This window comes from Aythya marila (genome assembly GCF_965140915.1).
Source record: "Aythya marila genome assembly, chromosome: 14".
In the NCBI taxonomy this organism is placed as follows: Eukaryota; Metazoa; Chordata; class Aves; order Anseriformes; family Anatidae; genus Aythya; species Aythya marila.
The window spans coordinates 555,353-575,783 of NC_139055.1; the positions used below are offsets into that span (position 1 = coordinate 555,353).

Here is a 20,431-nt window from a genome sequence, read left to right on the forward strand (position 1 = left end):
CTGACATGAGACATGATGGGGTCTTTCCCTTCACCTCCCAGAGGAGGCATTTGGGTGGAAGAAGACAGGGAGAATGCAGACAGTTTGATTTTGTCCTTTGCCACCTGCCTAAGGATGTGCTGCAGTCTCTTTGCTGCACTGTAAGGCACGTTGTGCTTGTGCTGTGTCCTACCTCAGGTAACCTGGAGCTGGTGCCAGTCCCTCTCCACTCCTGTGTCCTTTACATAGACATTGTTCTCCTTTGGCTGCCATGAAGCTGGCTGCTGTTCCAAACCTTGGCAAGCAGCACAACAGGGATTATTTACAACTCCTGGGTAGAGTGATGGGTGCAGAATAACAGGTTAATTTTCCATACGAAAAGGAGGCTAAAGCCCACCTTTTATATATGGCCTTTTCTCCTTGGCAGTGTGCCTCCCCCTTGCTGTGACTGTCTGGGCAGCATCACCTCCAGCTTTGTTTGATCTGTGGGTCTCCTGAGAAGGGCAAGGAGAAAATTTCTACCTTACTTCACTTCTGTACTAGACAGCAAAAGGGAAAGCAGCCAAGCTTCAGTTATATTTGAATAGATACCAGTACCAAAAGTTTCTAAATTCCACCTATTTCTTGAGCACTTTGCCAAAATCCTCCTCCTTTCACAGACTGAACTGAAAAATTTATGGTTTTCCTGGTGTGTATTAACTAAAACATGGGTAGCTGACAGCAGTCTAACAGCAATAAATGACTTGACAGAGAGCCATCCCATAACCCAAGTGAGCACCCAACACGTGCTACTAACAGCTATGATTTAACACAGTGACAAAAGCCACCTGATTTCCAACTGCTGGGCTAAAGTTTTCTTCTTCTGGGGCTTGGGCTACAGGCTTTCAAAGCAAATCTCTCATTTACCTTGTGTATATATGAACTGAGATTTGAAAACCCAGTTTAATTTTTGCAGCACTCTGTGACCTTCTCCAGGCAGCTTTCAGATCAGCTCGAAATACTCCCTCTGATGTGAGTAAGAGCCACATGTCTTTCTTTTTCCCTCTCATCTGCATATCCTCACACTTTAATGGTTGCTGGCAGATACTTGGATTTCTGTGGCAGTTTTGTGGTGGTTTGTGGCTGTTTTCCCCAGTGATGACTGATCCCAGAACAGTGTTAGGAGCACTGAGAAGACCAGAGCAGGTAGATGAGTGCCGGTGCAGGGGGGATGACTCAGCCCATCCTTGACCTTTCTTCATCACCACTGCTCACCACTCCTGGCAGACGGCTTTGGGGGAGCGCAGACAGCACGGCTGCCTCCACCGTGCTTTATTTCATGTTTGCTAGCTGTTGCCCTTCTGTTCATTCAGACTTTAATGGAGCATGTTTTTTTCTAGCTGGTGTTTTTTCTGTGATTCATATATTTCCTGACTTCTGTTTTATTTCAGGGCATACACTTATTTTTTTTTTTTTTTTTAAGAAAGCTTTGTGGTTATTCCAAATCCCGGAACTCAGTTTGGAAAGTCATTCTGTTCAACATTTGTTGAAAGTGTTGCTTGAAAGAGCTTTAGCTGATAACATCTTGTATCTATTTCATTACCGGGTCTGAAGAAAAGGATTCAGATTTGAATTCTCAAAGGCATTCAACAGGATTTTGAGAAAACCTGGAGAAATCACGACATGAACAGGGTGAATCGATGTTACCAGTGAGACACAAGGAGCAAAGTACTGCCAAGCCTTAGGGAAGCTCAGTGTGATCTGAAAACATGTTTCTCCAAGGTGTCAGAGGTACCTCAGTGCTCACTGAATCCAAATCTTGCTGTCACTGGGTTATACTTTTTCATTATCTTTTTGGTGTTCTAGTATAAAAGAAAAATTTGGCCTTGAATTTTTTATTTATTGCACGTTTTATGCATACCTATCTATTCTTTGTGCCTATGCAATAAAAATAATTGCACTGCATATAAACAGACCAGGAAGCTATGATAGAGTCTCCAAATACCGTTAACCTGCCAGGAAGGCAATTTTCTTCTCCAGTATTTGCAATACAATTTTGGGGGAAAAAAAGGGAAACAAATAGGTCCTGTGACCACATCCTCCAGCTCTCCTGGCTGCAGCCCAGGCAGCGAAGCTGTCCTCCAGGCCTGCATCTCTGCTGGGCAATACATCTACTGCTCACCTGCAGTGCTAGAAGCATTTGTTGAGCTGCTATGTAACATGCAACAAAACAGACCTAGCCATGTGTTTGTGTAGTCAGAGCTCATCTTACAGGAATCCAAACATACCGCATGATCACTGCTAAATAAAGGCTAAAGCTAAGCAGATGTATCCAAAGAGTGTTGGAGCACCAGAGTGACAGATGCTTGTTGCACTATTTACAAACATTAATTAACATTAATGTACTGTTTAGACATCAAAATAGCACAATCCCTTGAGAAAAGTGATGTTTTAGAGCCTAAAAATTCCTGAGTGCCTCAGAGTTGGATCAGGGGGCGTGGCTTGCCCTGCTGCGAGGGCATTTGGTCCTCGCAAGGACAGGGAGAAAGCAGCTGCACCCAGCTGTGCTCTGCAAGGCATCTGCTGGCTGGCAAGCAGGGGCACGAGGAGACTCCTTGGGCTTTAAATAGCTACCGCAAAGTAATGATTAGACACTCAGCACTCTGCCTCAGTGACACAAGTGCCTGCTATAATGTTGAACCAGGCTGTGAATCCCCCTTATCCCTTTGAGTTGTAAAGGTGCCCGGTCTTCTACAATTGCTCAGGAGGAGTAGGGAAGAGACGGCACAGGAAGGGGATGAGCTGCAGCCGTGCAGGACTGGGACATGACGTACAGCTGCAGGGTATCCCCATCAGCATGTGGCTTGGAGAGAAAGCTAGCACAGGAGCTGCAGAATTCAGGCTGGAGAGCATTATGAGAAATAATAGAGCAGATGGTCATAGCACAGCCTGAGGCAAGCACTGTCCTTTATTAATCTCTACAAATCCTCTAGAAATATGGAAATTTATTTCACCACCATTGCTGCCAATAACCCTGCACACACACCAATCTGCACAGGGACCATGGAGGAGCCTTCCATCTCCGTTTGGCAACATACGTTTGTTTGTATTACTAGCTAAATTTATCCAGTTCCAATTAACTGTTCTCTTTAGCATTTTTCTCAGTGTAATTATCTCAACACCAGCAGGCTGTTGTTTTTCTAATAAGAATTTAATTTTGTTAGATATAATAATTTTAGGACATTTTTCTTCTGGACCAGCAATGTATAACTTTGTTCTATTTGGCACAGTCAGACACCATGGCTTATTTGCTCAATGGGAAAAAGGAAAAGAGAAAGAGCTGCTCTCTCCACAAATAAAGTAAAAATCTATTTATGTGGAGGCCAGAATCTGGTTTCATGGAAATAACAGCAAAGCCAGTATCACAGAATCACAGAATGACTCAGGTTGGAAGGGACCTTGAACATCACCCAGTTCCAACCCACCTACCACAGACAGGGATGCCACCCACTAGATCAAGTTGCCCAGGGCCTCATCCAGCCTGGTCCTGAACAACCCCAGGGTTGGGGCATCCACAGCCTCTCTGGGCAACCTCTTCCAGTGCCCTCTGAGTGAGGAATTTTCTCCTAACCTCTAATTTCAATCTCCCCTCTTTTAGTTTGAAATCATTCCCCCTTGTCCTGTCATCATCTGATTGAGCAGAGTCACTCTCCAGTAGCACTGTTTTAATTTCACACACACACAAAAAAATTGAAATTCTAGCTCTCTAGACTTCCTAATTTTGTTGGGGTTCAGCTGAAGACTTTGGCCCTCTCTGGGTTGACTGGGGGAGAGGAGGAATGTGCAAAACCCTGCTTGGATTTGCTTTTGTTACTCACGCCAGAGTAGAACTCCAAAAGACAAAGAAGAGGGCTTTCCCAACTAGGCTCATCATTATGTAGCTTGTGTCCCACGAAGAGAAGAAATTCCTCTGTTCTAAAATGCACATCCCTGCCACCTGCAAGAGTTTGCCACCCGTTCAGCTCAGCATCTTCAGTATCTGAGCTCGCTGCAGGCCACCCTCTTTGCTTTGTGATAGACTCTTTAAGAAGGTTAAAAAAGTAATCAGTGAAAGAATTCAGTAAATTTTCCTTGGCTCATTTTTGCCTCAGTGCTGCTAAAACATATGGCATGTGTATCACTTAATACATGCGCGTGACACCACGTGGATTTATATGTGGGCCACCCACATGGCCCAGGCTGTTTGGTAAAGGTGGGTGTGTATTTGTCTGTCTGGAATATCTAAGGAGCTGCTTTCAGGGTAGTGTCTACATACCCATAGCTCAAACTGAATTGTATTGCAAACCAAGCAGATACTTTTTTTTTTTTTTTTTTTTTTTTTTTTTTCCGAAGGGAAGGAATAATCTAATGCAGTAATTAGGTTTCTGTAGTGCCCAGAAGGTAAGGAGAGAGCAGCAGTGGTAAGAGCATCACTTATCTTGAAGAGTGAGGACTCCAGGAGTGCTCTCTGGAGATGTGCCCAGGACAGCTTGCTCACTGCCATGGGCCTGAGGAGGAGCTTGGACATCCAGGCTAATGGGGGACAGTGCTTCTCTTTAAGCACAGAAACTGGGGTTTATAATGTTACTGGCCCAGCTGGTTATAGAGATCCTTGGACCTTTGATTTCAGTCTTGACCACGGATCCTGGACACAACTTGAGTCTCATCGTGCTGGTGCTTGATGAGTATGCAGGTAGTCACTGCCACAAATAGCTACCCCTGCTGTAGATCACAGCTACATTGTGCTGCTGTCAGCCCTAGGTCAGGATTGTACTGAGATGCCATGCTGTTTCTCAGTCCTTCTGCTTGCCTTTCTTGTCTCCAACAACATAGGCACTATAAATTTGTGGTAAACACGTGTCATCACTTGAAAGTTCATGTGATCTTCAAAAATCTTTTTTTTTTTCTCTATTTTTTTTTTCTCTATTTTTTTTTTTTCACTGGAGAACGGGCAGGGTGTGATACAAAGAGCGTGCATATGTTTGTGTGTGTATACACAGGATCCTCCATACAGGCAGAGGCACCAACAAACACCCATGATTTACAGCACTTACATTTCCATGAAAGCATTGGACCTACACAACAGATTCAGAATTCAGTCATACAAGGCAAGAATGTAACCGAATATTCTGATAGACCGAATTTTCGGTCTATTTTCTCTTTGGCTTCACAGCTTCCCTCCTGTCTTCACATATACACAAGTTTAACATTAGACAAGCTGTCCATGATCCTGCTGCTGAGGAATGTGATATTATGCCTTCTCTGCATGATGCGTTGAAGGTTGTTAGGTACAAATCTGTTGCTGGTGTACAGTTCATTGTGCATTTATAAATGATTTTTGGGAGCACTGATCAAAAAGAGGAGCTCACCAGCAGGCAAAATGCAAGTCCTGTTGGGAAAAGGAAAAAATATTCTGCTCTTACAGCAGTTGGAAATTGTGTATATGTGGCTCCCCTGTGGGGCACTGAACACAGAGTTTTTTTATAGCTTTTATGCACATAATGGAGGTGCACTTGCATCCCCTCTGAGTTAATGACGCAATTTGTAGCAGATGAGGTTCACTTTTGGGAATCGATCTACTTGGTACTAATCAGTCCCTCCCAAATTCATTTCCCTGGAAGACCAGGGACAATCACATATATGCTCCTCGAGACAGAGTTTGGCCACTGTACTGTTCTGCAGAGCCACTGAAGGACCACGGGCAGGTCACAAATGCTTGGTAGCCAAACATATCTGCAATGACCGTCAGAGCTGTACGTAAGGCCGCAGAGCTATTTTGTTCTGCATGAGCCATCTGTAAAATGTTAGTTCTTGATTCATTCACATGTGGTAAATGCCTGGTATGGGAAAGGAAAAATATTATAATAACCTTTGCTTTGTGGGGCTTCTTGGAAGATCTACAATTTCAGGAAGGGATCCGTGTATTTCCCCTTCAGCTGAGAATGTCAAAATAGAGATAGAAGAGAAGATGTTCTGCACCTACTACCTGCTGTAGGTAACAGGGAAGTTAACATTTCCAGGGAACTGCAGAAGCATGGGCCTTGGCTGATAATAGTAAGAATTAATATTTAACTAAACTTGGACATTGTATTAATCATGTATATGTGTATTGCATTTTATATTCATCCATCACATTGTCATAAGCAATACCTAATAAATATTCTTTATGAGCACAGGAAAACAGCTCTAGCTTGAAAGGAAGCAGAAATGTAGAATAAGAAAATGTCTTTATTTCAGCTTTTGACTAAAACTATTGATAATCTTAGAGATGTAATTACTTTTCTCTCAGTGAATAAATAGCTGCTTAAATGTCCGAACGATTGCATACATCAGATCATTGGCTACTGCAAAAATTGTGTGACTTCAGTGACTTTGTTAACATGCATGGATTTCTATTATCTGACTTTGAACCACTGAGCAGAAGTTCCGCTAAGCTCCAGGCAACCAGCTGTGTGTTTCTCTGCCTCACCATCAGCAAAATTATCACCCATGTCTGGATTGCAGGACCTTATTGCTGATAACAGCATGGGGACAGGAGGAACCCAGCTCGCCTTTCTGAATACAAGGGGAGTCACAGTAGCAGCAGTTAGAAAAACAGAACAAAACAAAACAAAACAAAAAAAGAAAAAAAAAAAACACCATATAATCTTTTGACATGTAAGTGGAATAAAATTGCTGCTGAATCACTGGGAGGGAAAAAATATGAGAGCTTAAGATGTCATTTTTACAGGCATATTTTTTACTCTAATGGCCTTTAATAGCATGTACAAGTCAGTGTAATGCTGTCAGCTGCATCAGGGATAGAAGTACAGAAATGAAATAACTTGAACTGCTTCAAAGAATTGTTTTCCTGCTGTAGTTAATTAGTAATGTGTCATGTTGTTGCTTTTCTGTTTGCTGATTTAACTTCTGAAATGGTAGTTGGTGTGTTGGCCATTCTCTCCCATTTATTTGGTGAATTTCTCTTTTTGCGCTTTCTGCAAGTAAGTGTAGTTTCTTGAGATTTGCAGCAACTTGCTCTCAGAAATGTCACAGGAATCCTTTGATGTCCAGCACTGGGTAGTACTTTGCAGTGGGTGTCTCTCAGACAGTAAACAAATAAATATGTCAGGTATAATTCCCTTGTGTCTAGAGCCAAAAGTGCAGTTTCACATAATGCCAAGAGAAGCACTGTCTGTCTGAATAAGCAGTCAAATGCATTACTGAAAATACCTGTTTGGATTCAAAGGTCGGTTTGTTTCCTTGGGGAAGGAAATCTGGAGAACACTGGGAAATCCAAACTCAATAAGCTCTGCTAATATAAGACGAGGTTACGCAAGCACATTGTGGCTGTCATGAGGAGGGTAATTATCCTAGGAACAAAGACATATTTATTCTATTCTCTGAAATCATTTAGTTGTTAAAATTTGACCATACTGATAGACTCAAAAAAAGGAGCTGTAGGGGTCCCAGATCCATCCCCCCCTCTCAAAACAGGGCCAAACTCAAACCAAAATCTCTGATTTTAATTGGGTCACTCAGGCTCCTATTCAGTTCAGTTTTACATACCTTCAAGGCGGGACAACCTCGCTTGTTCAAATCTTCACCCACTGAAGGCAAGCTCCAAAACTAAGCAAATCCTGTTCCTGTAAATTATTCCTCTTCTTCTTCCTTGTGCTGCCAGAGAGATGTTGGGAACATGTTAGGACCATGTCAGTGAACACAGGAATTGGATCCACCAACTGCCATGGGAGTTAGCATTACTCCATGAGAGCAACATTTCAGGCAGTGCCCTGAAAGAACAGTTACTGTCAAATATACTGTTCCTTTGAAAGTGAAACCTTTCAGAGGAACAGGCTGATTTTCATGCACACAGAAAACCAGAAGAGAATATATAAATGATCAAATTGAAAGAGTTGAATGCTTGCTTCAACATTTTTCCCCTGTGACATTTTGAATCTTGTTTCAAAGAGATTTAAAAAAAGAAAGTTTTCTTTTGACACTTTGATTTTATTTCAACCCCTTGTGTAGAATATATCATCTCATTTTATCAAAATAAAGCAATTTAGTTGACTCCACATGACTTTTTAAAAATTTATTAAGAAAATTTGGAAATTTTTAGTGTTTTTTTTTTTTTCTGCCTGTTTAGCACAAAATTTTCTCTTCCCCCTCAACTCTTGATGAAATAAATTGTGCACCTCAAGGACATCTCTTTTATACATACGCATAAACTGTGTATATTTGTCCATTTCCATATCTCTTATTTTAACGTGCTTCTTGCACTTAGAAGTTCTCACAGGCTCCACTTCAGGTCAGTGGTCAAACTTCAGTGTGTGTTTGCTAATTTAATGTCTCTAATTTATTATTTTGCTGGCCTCATAAAATAGACTGTTATAGACTTTAAAAATTGAAGATTGACTTTAAAAAAAGGCTGTGGATGTGGTCTACCTTGACTTCAGTAAGGCCTTTGACACCATTCCCTACAACATTCTCCTCAAGAAACTGGCTGCTTATGGCTTGGACTGGTGTACATTTTGTTGGGTTAAAAACTGGCTGGATATCTGGGCCCAAAGAGTTGTGGTGAATGGAGTTAAATCCAACTGGAGGCCGGTCACTAGTGGCGTCCCCCAGGGCTTGGTACTGGGGCCAGTCCTCTTTAATATCTTTATCAATGATCTGGAAAGCTGCCTGGCAGAGAAGGACGTGGGAGTATTGGTGGATAGTCGGCTGAATATGAGCCAGCAGTGTGCTCAGGTGGCCAAAAAGGCCAACGGCATCCTGGCTTGTATAAGAAGCAGTGTGGCCAGCAGGTCTAGGGAAGTGATTGTCCTCCTGTACTCGGCTCTCGTGAGGCCGCACCTTGAGTACTGTGTTCAGTTTTGGGCCCCTCACTACAAGAAGGACACGGAGGTGCTCGAGAGAGTCCAGAGAAGGGTGACGAAGCTGGTGAGGGGTCTGGAGAACAAGTCTTACAAGGAGCGGCTGAGGGAGCTGGGATAGCTCAGCCTGGAAAAGAGGAGGCTCAGGGGCGACCTTATTGCTCTCTACAGGTACATTAAAGGAGGCTGTAGTGAGGTGGGGGTTGGCCTATTCTCCCATGTGCCTGGTGACAGGACAAGGGGGAACGGGCTAAAGTTGCACCAGGGGTGTTTTAGGTTGGATATTAGGAAAAACTTCTTTACCAAGAGGGTTGTTAGGCATTGGAATGGGCTGCTCAGGGAAGTGGTGGAGTCACCATCCCTGGAGGTCTTTAAAAGACGTTTAGATGTAGAGCTTAGTGATATGGTTTAGTGGAGGACTTGTTAGTGTTAGGTCAGAGGTTAAACTAGTTGATCTTGGAGGTCTCTTCCAACCTAGATGATTCTGTGGTTCTGTGATTTATTCCCTTTATAAATAGTTGTTGAAACAATGGCCACTACTTCAATGCAGTGCTTATGTCCTACAGGTACACAGATGGGTGCCACATTGCAGATTGTCTGTGCTTACCAAATGTGGGAACTACATCTACCAGACAACCATTATTAATTCACTAAGAAAATATACCCATCAGGCCCATAGCTGAATTATATATTTAGTTATTTAGAAAAGATGAGAATTCATGGGCACTTTTGGTATCACTGATGTACCAGCTGTGCCAGGTGAAAATGCCAGAAGCCTAGTGAGGGACATTTGTAGGATAACCTGAGAGGCATTTCTGCTGGTCCTGGTGTTGGCCGAGCAGGACTGGGCTGACCACTGCTCTTGTCCTTCTTAACAGTTTCTATTTTCTGCAGCAGATCACCTGTGCTGTGGAGTCTAAGCAGTAGTTTCCAACTACCTATAGAGACATCTTCTCAGTTCTGAACTGCAGGATCCCTGGAGACTTTTAAAAGGAAGTTGAAAATGTTCTCAGTTTCACAATTAGAGTGAGACCTGCATTGGTTGTTAAGAGATTTTAATGCTGCTTTATGGGCTGAATTATTAAACATTTTGCATAAAAAGGCTCTTTCATAAATATCCTTGTTATATATTACTTGGTATGGTCATGAAAAAAATGCTTGAAGTTCTGTAATTGAGTGTTTATGTTACTTCCTATCAATTATCTGGATCAAATGGTAGTTCAGGGACATACCTAAACTTGTAACTGGGGTATAGTGCCTTTGCAGAATGGCCATCTTCCCAGTCTGCCGTATTAGGTTTCTGTCCTGACTCCACTGCTTTACACTCAGCCCTAGTCTTTCCCGCTCTGTCGTGTTGAAATCAAAGAGACTACAGGTCTGCTACAGCAAGGAGATTGGTTGGAACAGGGGATTGAAAGCCAAGGGCATTTCGTGGCTCTGCTGTGGAAGCCTCTGGACCCCAGCAGTCTGAGCAGTGGGGACGTCAGTACTGGCATTCCTCTGCAAAGTACGCTGAAATCCTCTGAAGTTTGAAAATATTTCATTCAGAACCTGAAACAGACTGTCAGGTCAGGGCCACCAGGAATCTGCAATAGAATTTTATGGTTGCTGACCTGCTATGCCTATGGGCATTTCTTCTTTGTCTCTTATTTTGGTCTACTTATTTTTTTGTCTCTTGGAGAAGACATTTCCAGTTCAAAGCTGGTTATATTAAGAGCAGGAGTCTATGTTATTGTGAATACGTTGGATGGACTGGGAGAAGAAGGAGAGAACAGGGCAATTCCCCTCAGTGGGGAAAAGACTGGAAGCCCTGGGCAGACATTTGTGCTGTCCTTGTGGCAGAATGTTAAAGCATGGCCAGGCAAGAGGTGTTTACAGGGAGGTAGAAAAGGGATTTGTTTATTACTTACTTTTACAGATATTTTCACAGCTTTGAAACACTTTGTTAATTTGCAACAACAGCCTTTGCAGTCTTGTCAAAATAAATGTCCATTACAGTTAGGAAAACCCCAACATTTACTCAGTTATGGCTAAATAGAAGGAAGGTGAACTCATTCGTTGTGGTAAGGAGGGTGCAGACAGCTTTGTGACTAAGTGCAGGAGGAGAGAAGGGCTGAATGGGAGGTCACTCGCTTGCTCCATGACTTTAGACAAACCACAGCATTAATCTATGCCTTGTTTTCCCTACCTGGAAAATTAGAAAATATTGCCTTTTCCCTGCAAGGGACTATGAAACCTTATTTACTCATGCTGTGAAAATACCCTGAGCTCCTTGTGTAAGAGGCAGTCAATAGAAATAGACTATATAATCTTTTTTTTCCCCTCTGTTTTGAAAGGCAGGAGAAACAAGCTGGAGAAAAGGCTTTACAGTTTTATTTCTAGAAGACCTGAAAGTCTCCTTCAGTGATGGTGGTTCTCTCGCTTCCTCCTTGCAGGTACTATGCTATTTGCTGCCAGCCACTGGTTTACAGGAACAAGATGACTCCATTGCGCATTGCTGTAATGCTTGGAGGCTGCTGGGTAATCCCAACATTTATTTCTTTCCTCCCAATCATGCAAGGCTGGAATAGCATTGGCATCATTGATCTGGTGAGTAATTTAGGAGATACACTGACTTGATACCAAATATATTCCCTGCTGTATATACTTCTTTAAAAAGGAATATGCAAAGAAAAGACAGCAATAGAGGCTAAAGGAGAAGTCCTTGTTATTGAAGCAAAGGGCTTGCCGAATTTCTGGAATTTCTCTTTATAGGGATTTTCAAGGCTGCTGCCTACTGCCCCATGCCTAGAGCAGCCCCTGTCTGCTAAGTTATTAGCCTAGCCCCATCCCCACCCATCTGGCCTGTGCCACTTGGCCAGATGAAATGTGCATCCTTGGTGCAAAAGCATGTCCTGATGGACAGAGCAGTGAGCACTGCAAAAAAGCACAGCACAAAGTGAAGTTATTCCCCTTCACAGAGTATGAACTGGGCTATTAGGCTGATTTTCAGCAGCCAGGTTGAGGCATGCTCCAGGACACTGGAGCTGCACATGGGCTGGTTCCACAAACCTCAGGACCATCAGAGCCTGAGGTGTAAGCATAGTTGGGAGAGGCAGCAGTGGTAAGGCATATGGGAGAGGCAAGGGAGGAGAGAGAATAGGAAAGTGGTGGTAGAGCATCCTGACAAACAGACTGCTGATGGCAGAGGAGCAGCACTGAATCTCTTCCATTCTTTGTCCTTCTCCTTTCTCCCCCTGCCCCAGATCCAGCAAAGGCAGTTCAACAAGGCTTCCAACTCCACCTACTGCATATTCATGGTCAACAAGCCATACGCCATTACCTGCTCTGTGGTGGCCTTCTACATTCCCTTCCTCCTGATGGTGCTGGCCTACTACCGCATCTACATCACCGCCAGGGAGCACGCCTACCAGATCCGGGTGCTGCAGCGCGCGGGGACCCCCGCTGACGGTCGGCAGCACCCCCCAGATCAGCACAGCACGCACCGCATGAAGACTGAGACCAAAGCTGCCAAGACCCTGTGCATCATCATGGGGTGCTTCTGCCTGTGCTGGGCCCCCTTCTTTGTCACAAACATAGTGGACCCTTTCATAAACTACACGGTGCCGGGGAAGCTGTGGACAGCTTTTCTGTGGCTGGGCTACATCAATTCAGGGTTGAACCCCTTCCTCTACGCCTTCCTGAACAAGTCTTTCAGACGTGCCTTCCTCATCATCCTGTGCTGTGGTGATGAGCGATACCGAAGGCCTTCTATCTTGGGGCAGACGGTCCCCTGTTCCACCACCACGATAAACGGATCGACTCATGTGCTAAGGTGAGTTCTCAGCTGCTGCAAAATAGCTTGAGTCACTAGAAAGAGTACTTCTCATGAGATTTCTTAAAGGAGTGATTTTGTGTTGCATTTGAAATATCTGATGGATTAACTGTTAAAAAAATAAAGGGGGGGTTGGGGGAATGAGAAGTGCACAGTAATCCTTAGGGTGCTCATACAACCTGGGTTTGTAGATACCTGATAGATGTTGGCATGTGCGGGTTCTCCAGAGGAATATTCAGGAAATATTTGGGGGAAGGCAGAAGATATGCATGCATTTGGGATGCATGCTGCTGCATCCTGTTGTTGCTTTGTCTGAGATGAACTCGATCACACAGGGAGCACCCTGGGGGAAGCTGCCTACTCCCTTTTCTCTAGCAAAGGGATTGAGATGCTCCCAATGGCACTTCTCAGGTTCTGTCTTTGTAGCCCCACCAGCTGGTGCTGCATCTCCTGAAGTAATGAATGGCAAAGGAGGATCTTACCCAAGTGCCCTGATGCTGCTGGGGCACTTTAGTGGCTCTCTGGGAGGAAGGGTACTTGCTATTTTGCTTTAGCAGCTCAGAAAATGCTGGGGTGTCTGCCCTTTACAGTAACTGAGCCAAAGCCTGGGGGCTCTCAGGATGCCTGCAGCACAGACAGGAGGTCAGCGTCCTGCTGGAACCGGACACTGGCCCTTGCAGCATGTCGTGGCTTTCGGCAGGAGTGGCAAATGGGGAAGGGCAGATGTTTTCTTTCTGATCTTGTGGGGGCTGGTGCAGGGGAAAATTGGGCTGAGGCACCCATGTCTGCCAGCAGCCCCGGGCTCCTGCCATGTGCCACATGGGGCAGCTCCACACCAGGGCTGAGCCCCTCACTGCCTCCCCCCATGCAAGGCAGTGGTGTCTGGATCTGCAGTGTGCATCCCTCGTGGGCTACCAGACACAGTTCAGCTGGCTGGCAGTGTGGGGGCCCAGAGAATTTGAGCCCCCACCTCACACACCCATCCCTGGTTTTGTACCACATTGTTTATTGTGAGAGGAGGGCATGTGGGTCCCACATGGTGGGAGTGCAGAGGGGTTTGGAGGGCTCTGTGCTGGGACACATCCTCTGCTACCTTCTTACCAAGCATTGAGCTAGAGGGCAGAGCACTGGAGGAAGGGAGAAAGGAGCAATTATCTCCAGTAATATCAGAAAAAGCTACATTTTCTGAAAAACAAAAAACACTTCTGGTGTTTTTGCACTAATGCCTAGAAGTGACTTTGTTCTGGTAGATGTAGTCATGGCTCCTCACTTCCAGATAAAGAGTCAGTAACTGTTTGTGTTCAGAGCTAAACCCATGTGGAGACAAGCTCAGACTTCCAGCAGAGTCTAATCTTCTCGTTTGCCCCCAGCTCCCTGCTGTATTGACCTCTGAAGTTTTGGAAGGTGTCTTGGTCTGTGTAATGGAAGGGAAACGGGGCAAGGCATCCCACAGCCCTGGGACAGGCCTCTCACACCTCTGAAGTCATGAAGGCCATTACAACATATATACAGCCCTCTGTCTGTGATGGGGGCATGGCACCATGCCACACGGAGCACATGCCTGTGTCAGAGCCATGTGCCTGGGGATGAGGCAAACGCTCCTCAGCTGCGGGAGAGGGCAGGGGAGCGTGGCCTGTGCTGGGGAGCTGCAGGGGTGAGCGCTGGAAATGTGGCTGTGCGTGGGGAGGAGGGAAGGGAGGGCTGGTGGGGGACTCCTGCTGGCCTAAAGACAAAGAAAGGGAGAATAACATCTATTTGGGCTAGCAAGTGCTGAAACAAGGTACTTCTTGTGAAGTAGATGCAGTGAAATGACAGGGAGCCTCCCTCAGGTGTGGGTTTCAGATTCAGCAGACAGCGAGCACATCAGCACCAAAGGTGAATTGCTTCAGCCCAGGCCCACGTTTGACCTCCGAATGTCACAGATGGCAATACTGGTGCCTCCTCGTGTCTCAAAGATGTCTCACTGTGTTTGCTGTCTCGCTGTGACAGTTCCTTGTCCTGCCTGCGCTGTGCGGGGCTGGCAGGCCCAGGCCAGCTCTGCCCTGGGGACACCGGGCAGTGGAGATGTACTCCTGAGTGCTTTCCTCAAGTCTTGCTGAGTGTCCCCTGGTGCTGACAGACTCCTCATTTTGAAACCCTTTTAAACCATATGAACGTCCCTGAGGCCAAAGCAATTGTGAAGAGTCACCTCCCCTCCAAAGCTGGGGGGGCACAGTCTTGGCCACCCCAGCCAGCTGAGCTGGGCTGCACTAAGTGGTGGGTGCCACCTTGGAGTCAGGCTTCTCTCATTTCCACCTCATCCCTCCCACTCGTATGACTCAGCTTCCACCTACAAGTCCTCCAGGGAGATAGATAACAAGTTTGGGGACTGCCTGACCAGCTCGCGTGCCTTGCTGTAATCCTGTCAGTCTTGATGCGATAAACATTACAAAAGGCTCTGTAAGACCTAACTCTGTACAGGGCATTTTGTTCATTTCTGGGTTTTATGGGTACTTAAGAGTGGATGAACTCTCTTCAGTGTCCTACCACCACAAGCCACGTATCTCCTGCCTTTCCATGTCACTCCAGCTTGAACAGCAGAATGTGCTTGTGAGCTGCTGAGGGTTGAGGCTCAGCACATCAGTACTTCAGAGATCAATTATTTTCTGTTTTTCTCGGCTTTGGAACAAATGAGAAAAGTGTGACTTCTTCCCTTGGTGCAGGTTATGAACTGATGGTGCTGCAATTGTGAGGATTAAAGGAAAACTGACTAATTACGGTCTCTAGACAGTTACCCTCACATGGGGAATTTTGATTTCTTCAATGCTTCTCTTAAATGCAGAACAGTTTGAACTCGGCACAGATGGAAGAGAGATTCAGTGAGGCAGCTTCTCTCCCAGGTATAAAGCATATTTGCTTTGCTGTCTTGGAAATATAAGGGATTTCAGCAGCTGAAATATTGAAACCTTCCTGTATGTCTTGGCTTCATACCAGCCCAACTGAGAAGCGGCTCAGGGGCTGGACCCGGTTCACACGCGTCTTTTCCAACCTCGAAGTTTTATCTTCCTAAGAGCTTCTGCACATGGGGAAGTTGAGCAAGGGGGGTGTTACAGCTGCGTTTTGTACCCCAACAGGGATAGAAGTGAAGAGAAGGACAGACCCTGTTCTGAACCCAGGGCAGCCTTCTGCCCCCAAAACCACAGAGATGTACAATTCTATATTAAACTGACATGACTTGTTCAGCCACAAAGGGAGTCAGGAGTGGTGGGCAGTAGAACTTGAATTTCTAACTCCTCTTCATTTCCAGTCTTCACAAGATCTGAACATTCCTTCAGCTTTATCTGTCCAAACTGTTCTTTCTTCACTTGCAATCAACTCACTGCTGCTTTTGCAAGTGCAAAGAGTATGCTTGTCAATGCTAAAGATTAAATTCAGGCTCTTGTTCTTGGATATGTGTGATCTGTGAGAGTGCCTTCCAGGGACAAACTCATTTCTTCTTTTTTTTTCTTCTGAAAACTTCAGTGTTAAAATGTGCTTACATTCCTATTTTGGGATTTTTCACATTTATATTAGGAATGGGAAAAAAAGAAGGAGGAACAGAGCATGATAAAACATGGCAGTGAGAAGAGGCAGAATCCCTCAGCACACACAGACTGACAGACTGGTTAGGATACAGTTCTCATTCTTTCTTTAATTTATTTTTCAATTGATCTGTGAAGACTGATGCTCTGGAGGACCCAGGCTGAGAGAGACTTTGTACAGCACACCTGGGGCCAGATGCAAGCACAGTGGTGATGCAGACTGCAGTGGCTTGGCTGCTTGACCATGACAGGAGGGAGCCCACAACTGTCTGAACCCCACAGAAACCACCCTGCTTTCTCCCTAAATCATGAACCAGAAGATGGGGAAAGGATTTCACATCACCCATTTTGTTCTTGAACTCTCCATCAGCTGGTATGAAAGACACCTGTTCCTTGGGCAGGGGAAGACACAGTGCAACGTGATTTGGAGATGTCATGAACAGGAGACAAGATTTAGTTAGAGATGGATCTGTCTGTACAGTGGGCAAGAGTAGAATTAAATATTCATTCAGCTGTGAAAGAGGATTTTGACTTGCCTGTTTTCTGAGTTTGATTTCTGCAAGCATGGGAATTGACAGAATTGTGTTTTTTTTAGTGCCTGGACATTAACCTATCTCACTTCTGATGTGTACCACTAACTGCAAAATTCAAGCAGGGCACATGGAAAGGGTGAATTGAACTCTGCAGGTGTGGCTACAATCAGAAATTCATGCCCTATTCATTTTTGATGGGTAAGATTGCAACTCACGTGTCACATAAAAAGGTTTGCTTCTCTGTTTGCAACACAAAATGTGTAATTCATTATAAATATTTGCAATTCATAGTTCTAATAACTTATGGTTTGGAAAATCACACATTTGAAGGACTTGGGAATCATTCTGAATTACAAGTGGATAGGAGAATTTACAATGCACTCTCAACTAACATATGGCAAAAATTAGTACAGTAATTCACTGCAGTAGATACGGGTTTCTGGACAACTGTAGCATGTGTTCGGTGCACAGTCCTGTACACTAGAAGAGTGAAAATGCCATAGTCATCTGAAAAATGCTGCCTCCCTCTTTAAACATATTGCTTGCATATCTTTTGTTATGCACAGACATTTAGTCAGAACAAAGCAGTGAACTCATGCCTTTGTGAATCATTCAACTCATACTGCACAAGACGATTGGAACCCAGCACAGCACTGCTTGAATTTTTGGATAAGACAAGTTCTGAAATTTTGCCACAGTGGAGAAGATGGCTTTGGGTAAAATATAGTTGAGCAATGATCAGAGCAGACAAATTCTGGAACGTTTGGGTCAAGGAGGTCACTTTTGTGCATTCCCCATTTCCTCCCAGAAGTGCACTGTTCAGCACAGTACAGTGTGCTAGTCTCTTCTGGGAAAGCTGTAGTGAGTGGTTTATTTGCTCCTTTTCTATCACAGAGAGGCTTTCTCAAACAGGGCTGATGTTGATTTTATTTCTCCAAAGTAAAACACATCTTGATTTTCCTTTTGGAAGAGCCAAGAGAAACAAAGGGGGAAAACAAAAAAGCAGCATGCAGCTTGGGGGTCTGGAAGTTCATTGTCTTCATAAATACAGAATTAAATAAATAGCCCAATTAGCCCACACTGGTGTCAGCACTCTGAAGGTGTGAGAAACACGTAGTAAATCGCCGTGTGTAGCCAGTGCTGAACACTGGAGCATGGCTGTGGAGCTTTATTGGCCCCTGTGGGGGCCATGAGTGATGGTGCCAGTATATCTGGTTGGCAGCGAGCACCAGAGCGTCCTTGCTGCTGCTTCAACAGGCAGCACAGCAGCTCGGCTCTTCAGGAGCTTGCAGAAGTTTAGCAACTTGGCAGGTTACAGTTCTGTTGGAATAAAAATAAATCCTTCCTGGCTGCAGGGAAGGGAAAGTCAGAGGTGCCGTGGAGGCAGGCAAGCAGTGTTGTGCTCATGCTGCTCCTGCCCCACTGGCCTGGCGGGGTTTGACGGGTGTTGGCAGGAGTGTCTGGGTGCTAGCAGGGATTAGTGGTGTGCTGCTGCTTCCAGTCTGTAAGGGTACAGTAGGAGGTTCTCCTTTCTTTGATTCTTCTGGCCAGAAGCAAAGAAGATTTTGGGTGAGAGACAATCACATTCAGGTGGGATGGATGGGCTGATTGCTTTGCATTACTTCAAGAACTATTGAAAGAGTGAATAAATTAAAGAGGCTGCCCTGAACAATCATAAAAACTTACTGAGTACCTATGCCTCATTTTCACCCCCAGGGGTGAGGTTTTCCCAGACCCATTCACAAGGTTGCAACCCCCCTGAAGCCCCCCCTGCCCACCAGGCAGTCAGCACAGTCAGTGCTGCTGGGGCCCCCGACCCCCGACATGGGGACAGCCCTGCCTGTGTGCTGCCTGCTGCAATGCACATCAGGACACCTGCTGCTGTGCCTTTTCAACAGCTTTAATTCCACAAAGTCATTACCTCTGGCAGGTTAATGGGTTTAAAAGCACTCTGTTTTCCCTGTGCAGCCAGGTCTGTGCTGAGTCACGCAGCAGGTTCGGTGCCCGGCAGGATCACAGCAGTTCTACCCATGGGGCATGGATGGAGCAGTTGTTCCCTTCCCCCTGCCAGGGTGGCATTTTGTGGGCTGCAGCTGCAGCTTGACTCAGAAAACACAGAATGCTTGCTCAGAGGTGCTTCCTAATAACACTAGCAAGTCTCACTCAAGGTTTACAAGTAAAAGCCTGCTGTCCTGCCTTCTCCTGTTCCTCTTGTCTCTTATCCTTTCTCAGGCATTGAGACAGCCACAGAGACCACAGAGCTTCCTGAGGCAGAGCAAAGCAATCACTGTGCGGGCTGGGCCAGCCCTGGCAGCTGCAGCTGCTCCTGTGCGGCCAAGGCAGCAAGCTGCTGCGAGCAGTGGGGCTCGGGCACCCTGACAGCCTCCAGATGACGGCCTGGCAAACACAGCCCTCTCCTCCTTGCTCGCCCACCTCTTCTTTGCCTTTCCATGCTCAGAGCCACCCCTTGACGTCTGACAAGCTGGCGGCTCTCTCAGCACAGGCGCTTCATTGGCAAACATGCATTTAGGCTCAGCCAGGCGGATGCGTGCTTTTGCTATCGCATTTCTCCACAGGACAGTGGCGGCCGCTGGCAGCAGCAGAAGTGTCTGGAGGAAAGAGGGACAGTGATGACAACATGGTGCACAGCCAAGGTGAGGTCTCTGCCCAACCTGCTGAAGACCCCAGAAACCACAGCGGGAATCAGGGTGCAGGTCAGCTGTTGATACATCACCCTAAATACTGGCTCGCTCTCTCTTCCTCAGACATTCACACTTTCCTGGAAAAGCATTCCTCATTGCATAAAGCAGCAGGAAGCTATTTCTGGAGAGGATAAAGAGATGCTCACAGGCTGTGTTTTTGGGGAGGTGTTAGGTCCCTGCTCTGTTTGTGGTGCTGGCAATCGGAGGCTGTGCAGAGGCTGTGGGAGGACCTGGAATTCATCTGGCTGCAGCAGCTGGCCAGGGCAAAGAAGGGCCTTGCTGGTGCTTGAAGAGAAAAAGAAAGGAGAGGAGAGGAGAGGAGAGGAGAGGAGAGGAGAGGAGAGGAGAGGAGAGGAGAGGAGAGGAGAGGAGAGGAGAGGAGAGGAGAGGAGAGGAGAGGAGAGGAGAGGAGAGGAGAGGAGAGGAGAGGAGAGGAGAGGAGAGGAGAGGAGAGGAGAGGAGAGGAGAGGAAAGGAAAGGAAAGGAAAGGAAAGGAAAGGAAAGGAAAGGAAAGGAAAGGAAAGGAAAGGAAAGGAAAGGAAAGGAAAGGAAAGGAAAGGAAAGGAAAGGAAAGGGGATATTTCAGTACATGCACAACTTTGCTTGGACAAACTCTCAAAAGGCTGACACGGAGATGAAAGGTTCAGGGTTGGACTGAAACTCAGGGTCTCGTGGCCAACAGTGCGTACCCTCGGCTTTATAGCCAACTGTTTGCATTTGCAGGACACTATTTAGCTAAGCTGCCTGCAGGCTCCACCAAACTGGGTGAATGGGCAAAAAGCAGTATTTGTTGTTTTTTGTTTTTTTTTTTTTTTTTTATCCGGGGTTTCTGAAACTTACTTTTTGTTTGTTTGTTCGTTTTCTTGCTTTTGCTCTTAAGGAGAAATAGGCAAGCATCAGGTAGGCCCCTGGGTGTGCGAAGCTCACAAACAGACCCAGCAAGCGAACAAAATCCTGGAAAAAAGCA

At 45.6% G+C, this 20,431-nt stretch overlaps 1 protein-coding gene across 1 annotated transcript in view; it reads left to right on the forward strand.

Annotated features, from left to right (window-relative positions):
* The window catches only part of HTR4 (5-hydroxytryptamine receptor 4), a 127,264-nt gene that overhangs the window by 66,389 nt on the left and 40,444 nt on the right, over positions 1–20,431 (forward strand). Inside the window, exons 5-6 of the mRNA XM_082771254.1 lie at positions 11,291–11,444; positions 12,101–12,669. Of these exons, the coding sequence (XP_082627380.1) occupies positions 11,291–11,444; positions 12,101–12,669 (723 nt within the window). The remainder of the gene's footprint in view (positions 1–11,290; positions 11,445–12,100; positions 12,670–20,431) is intronic.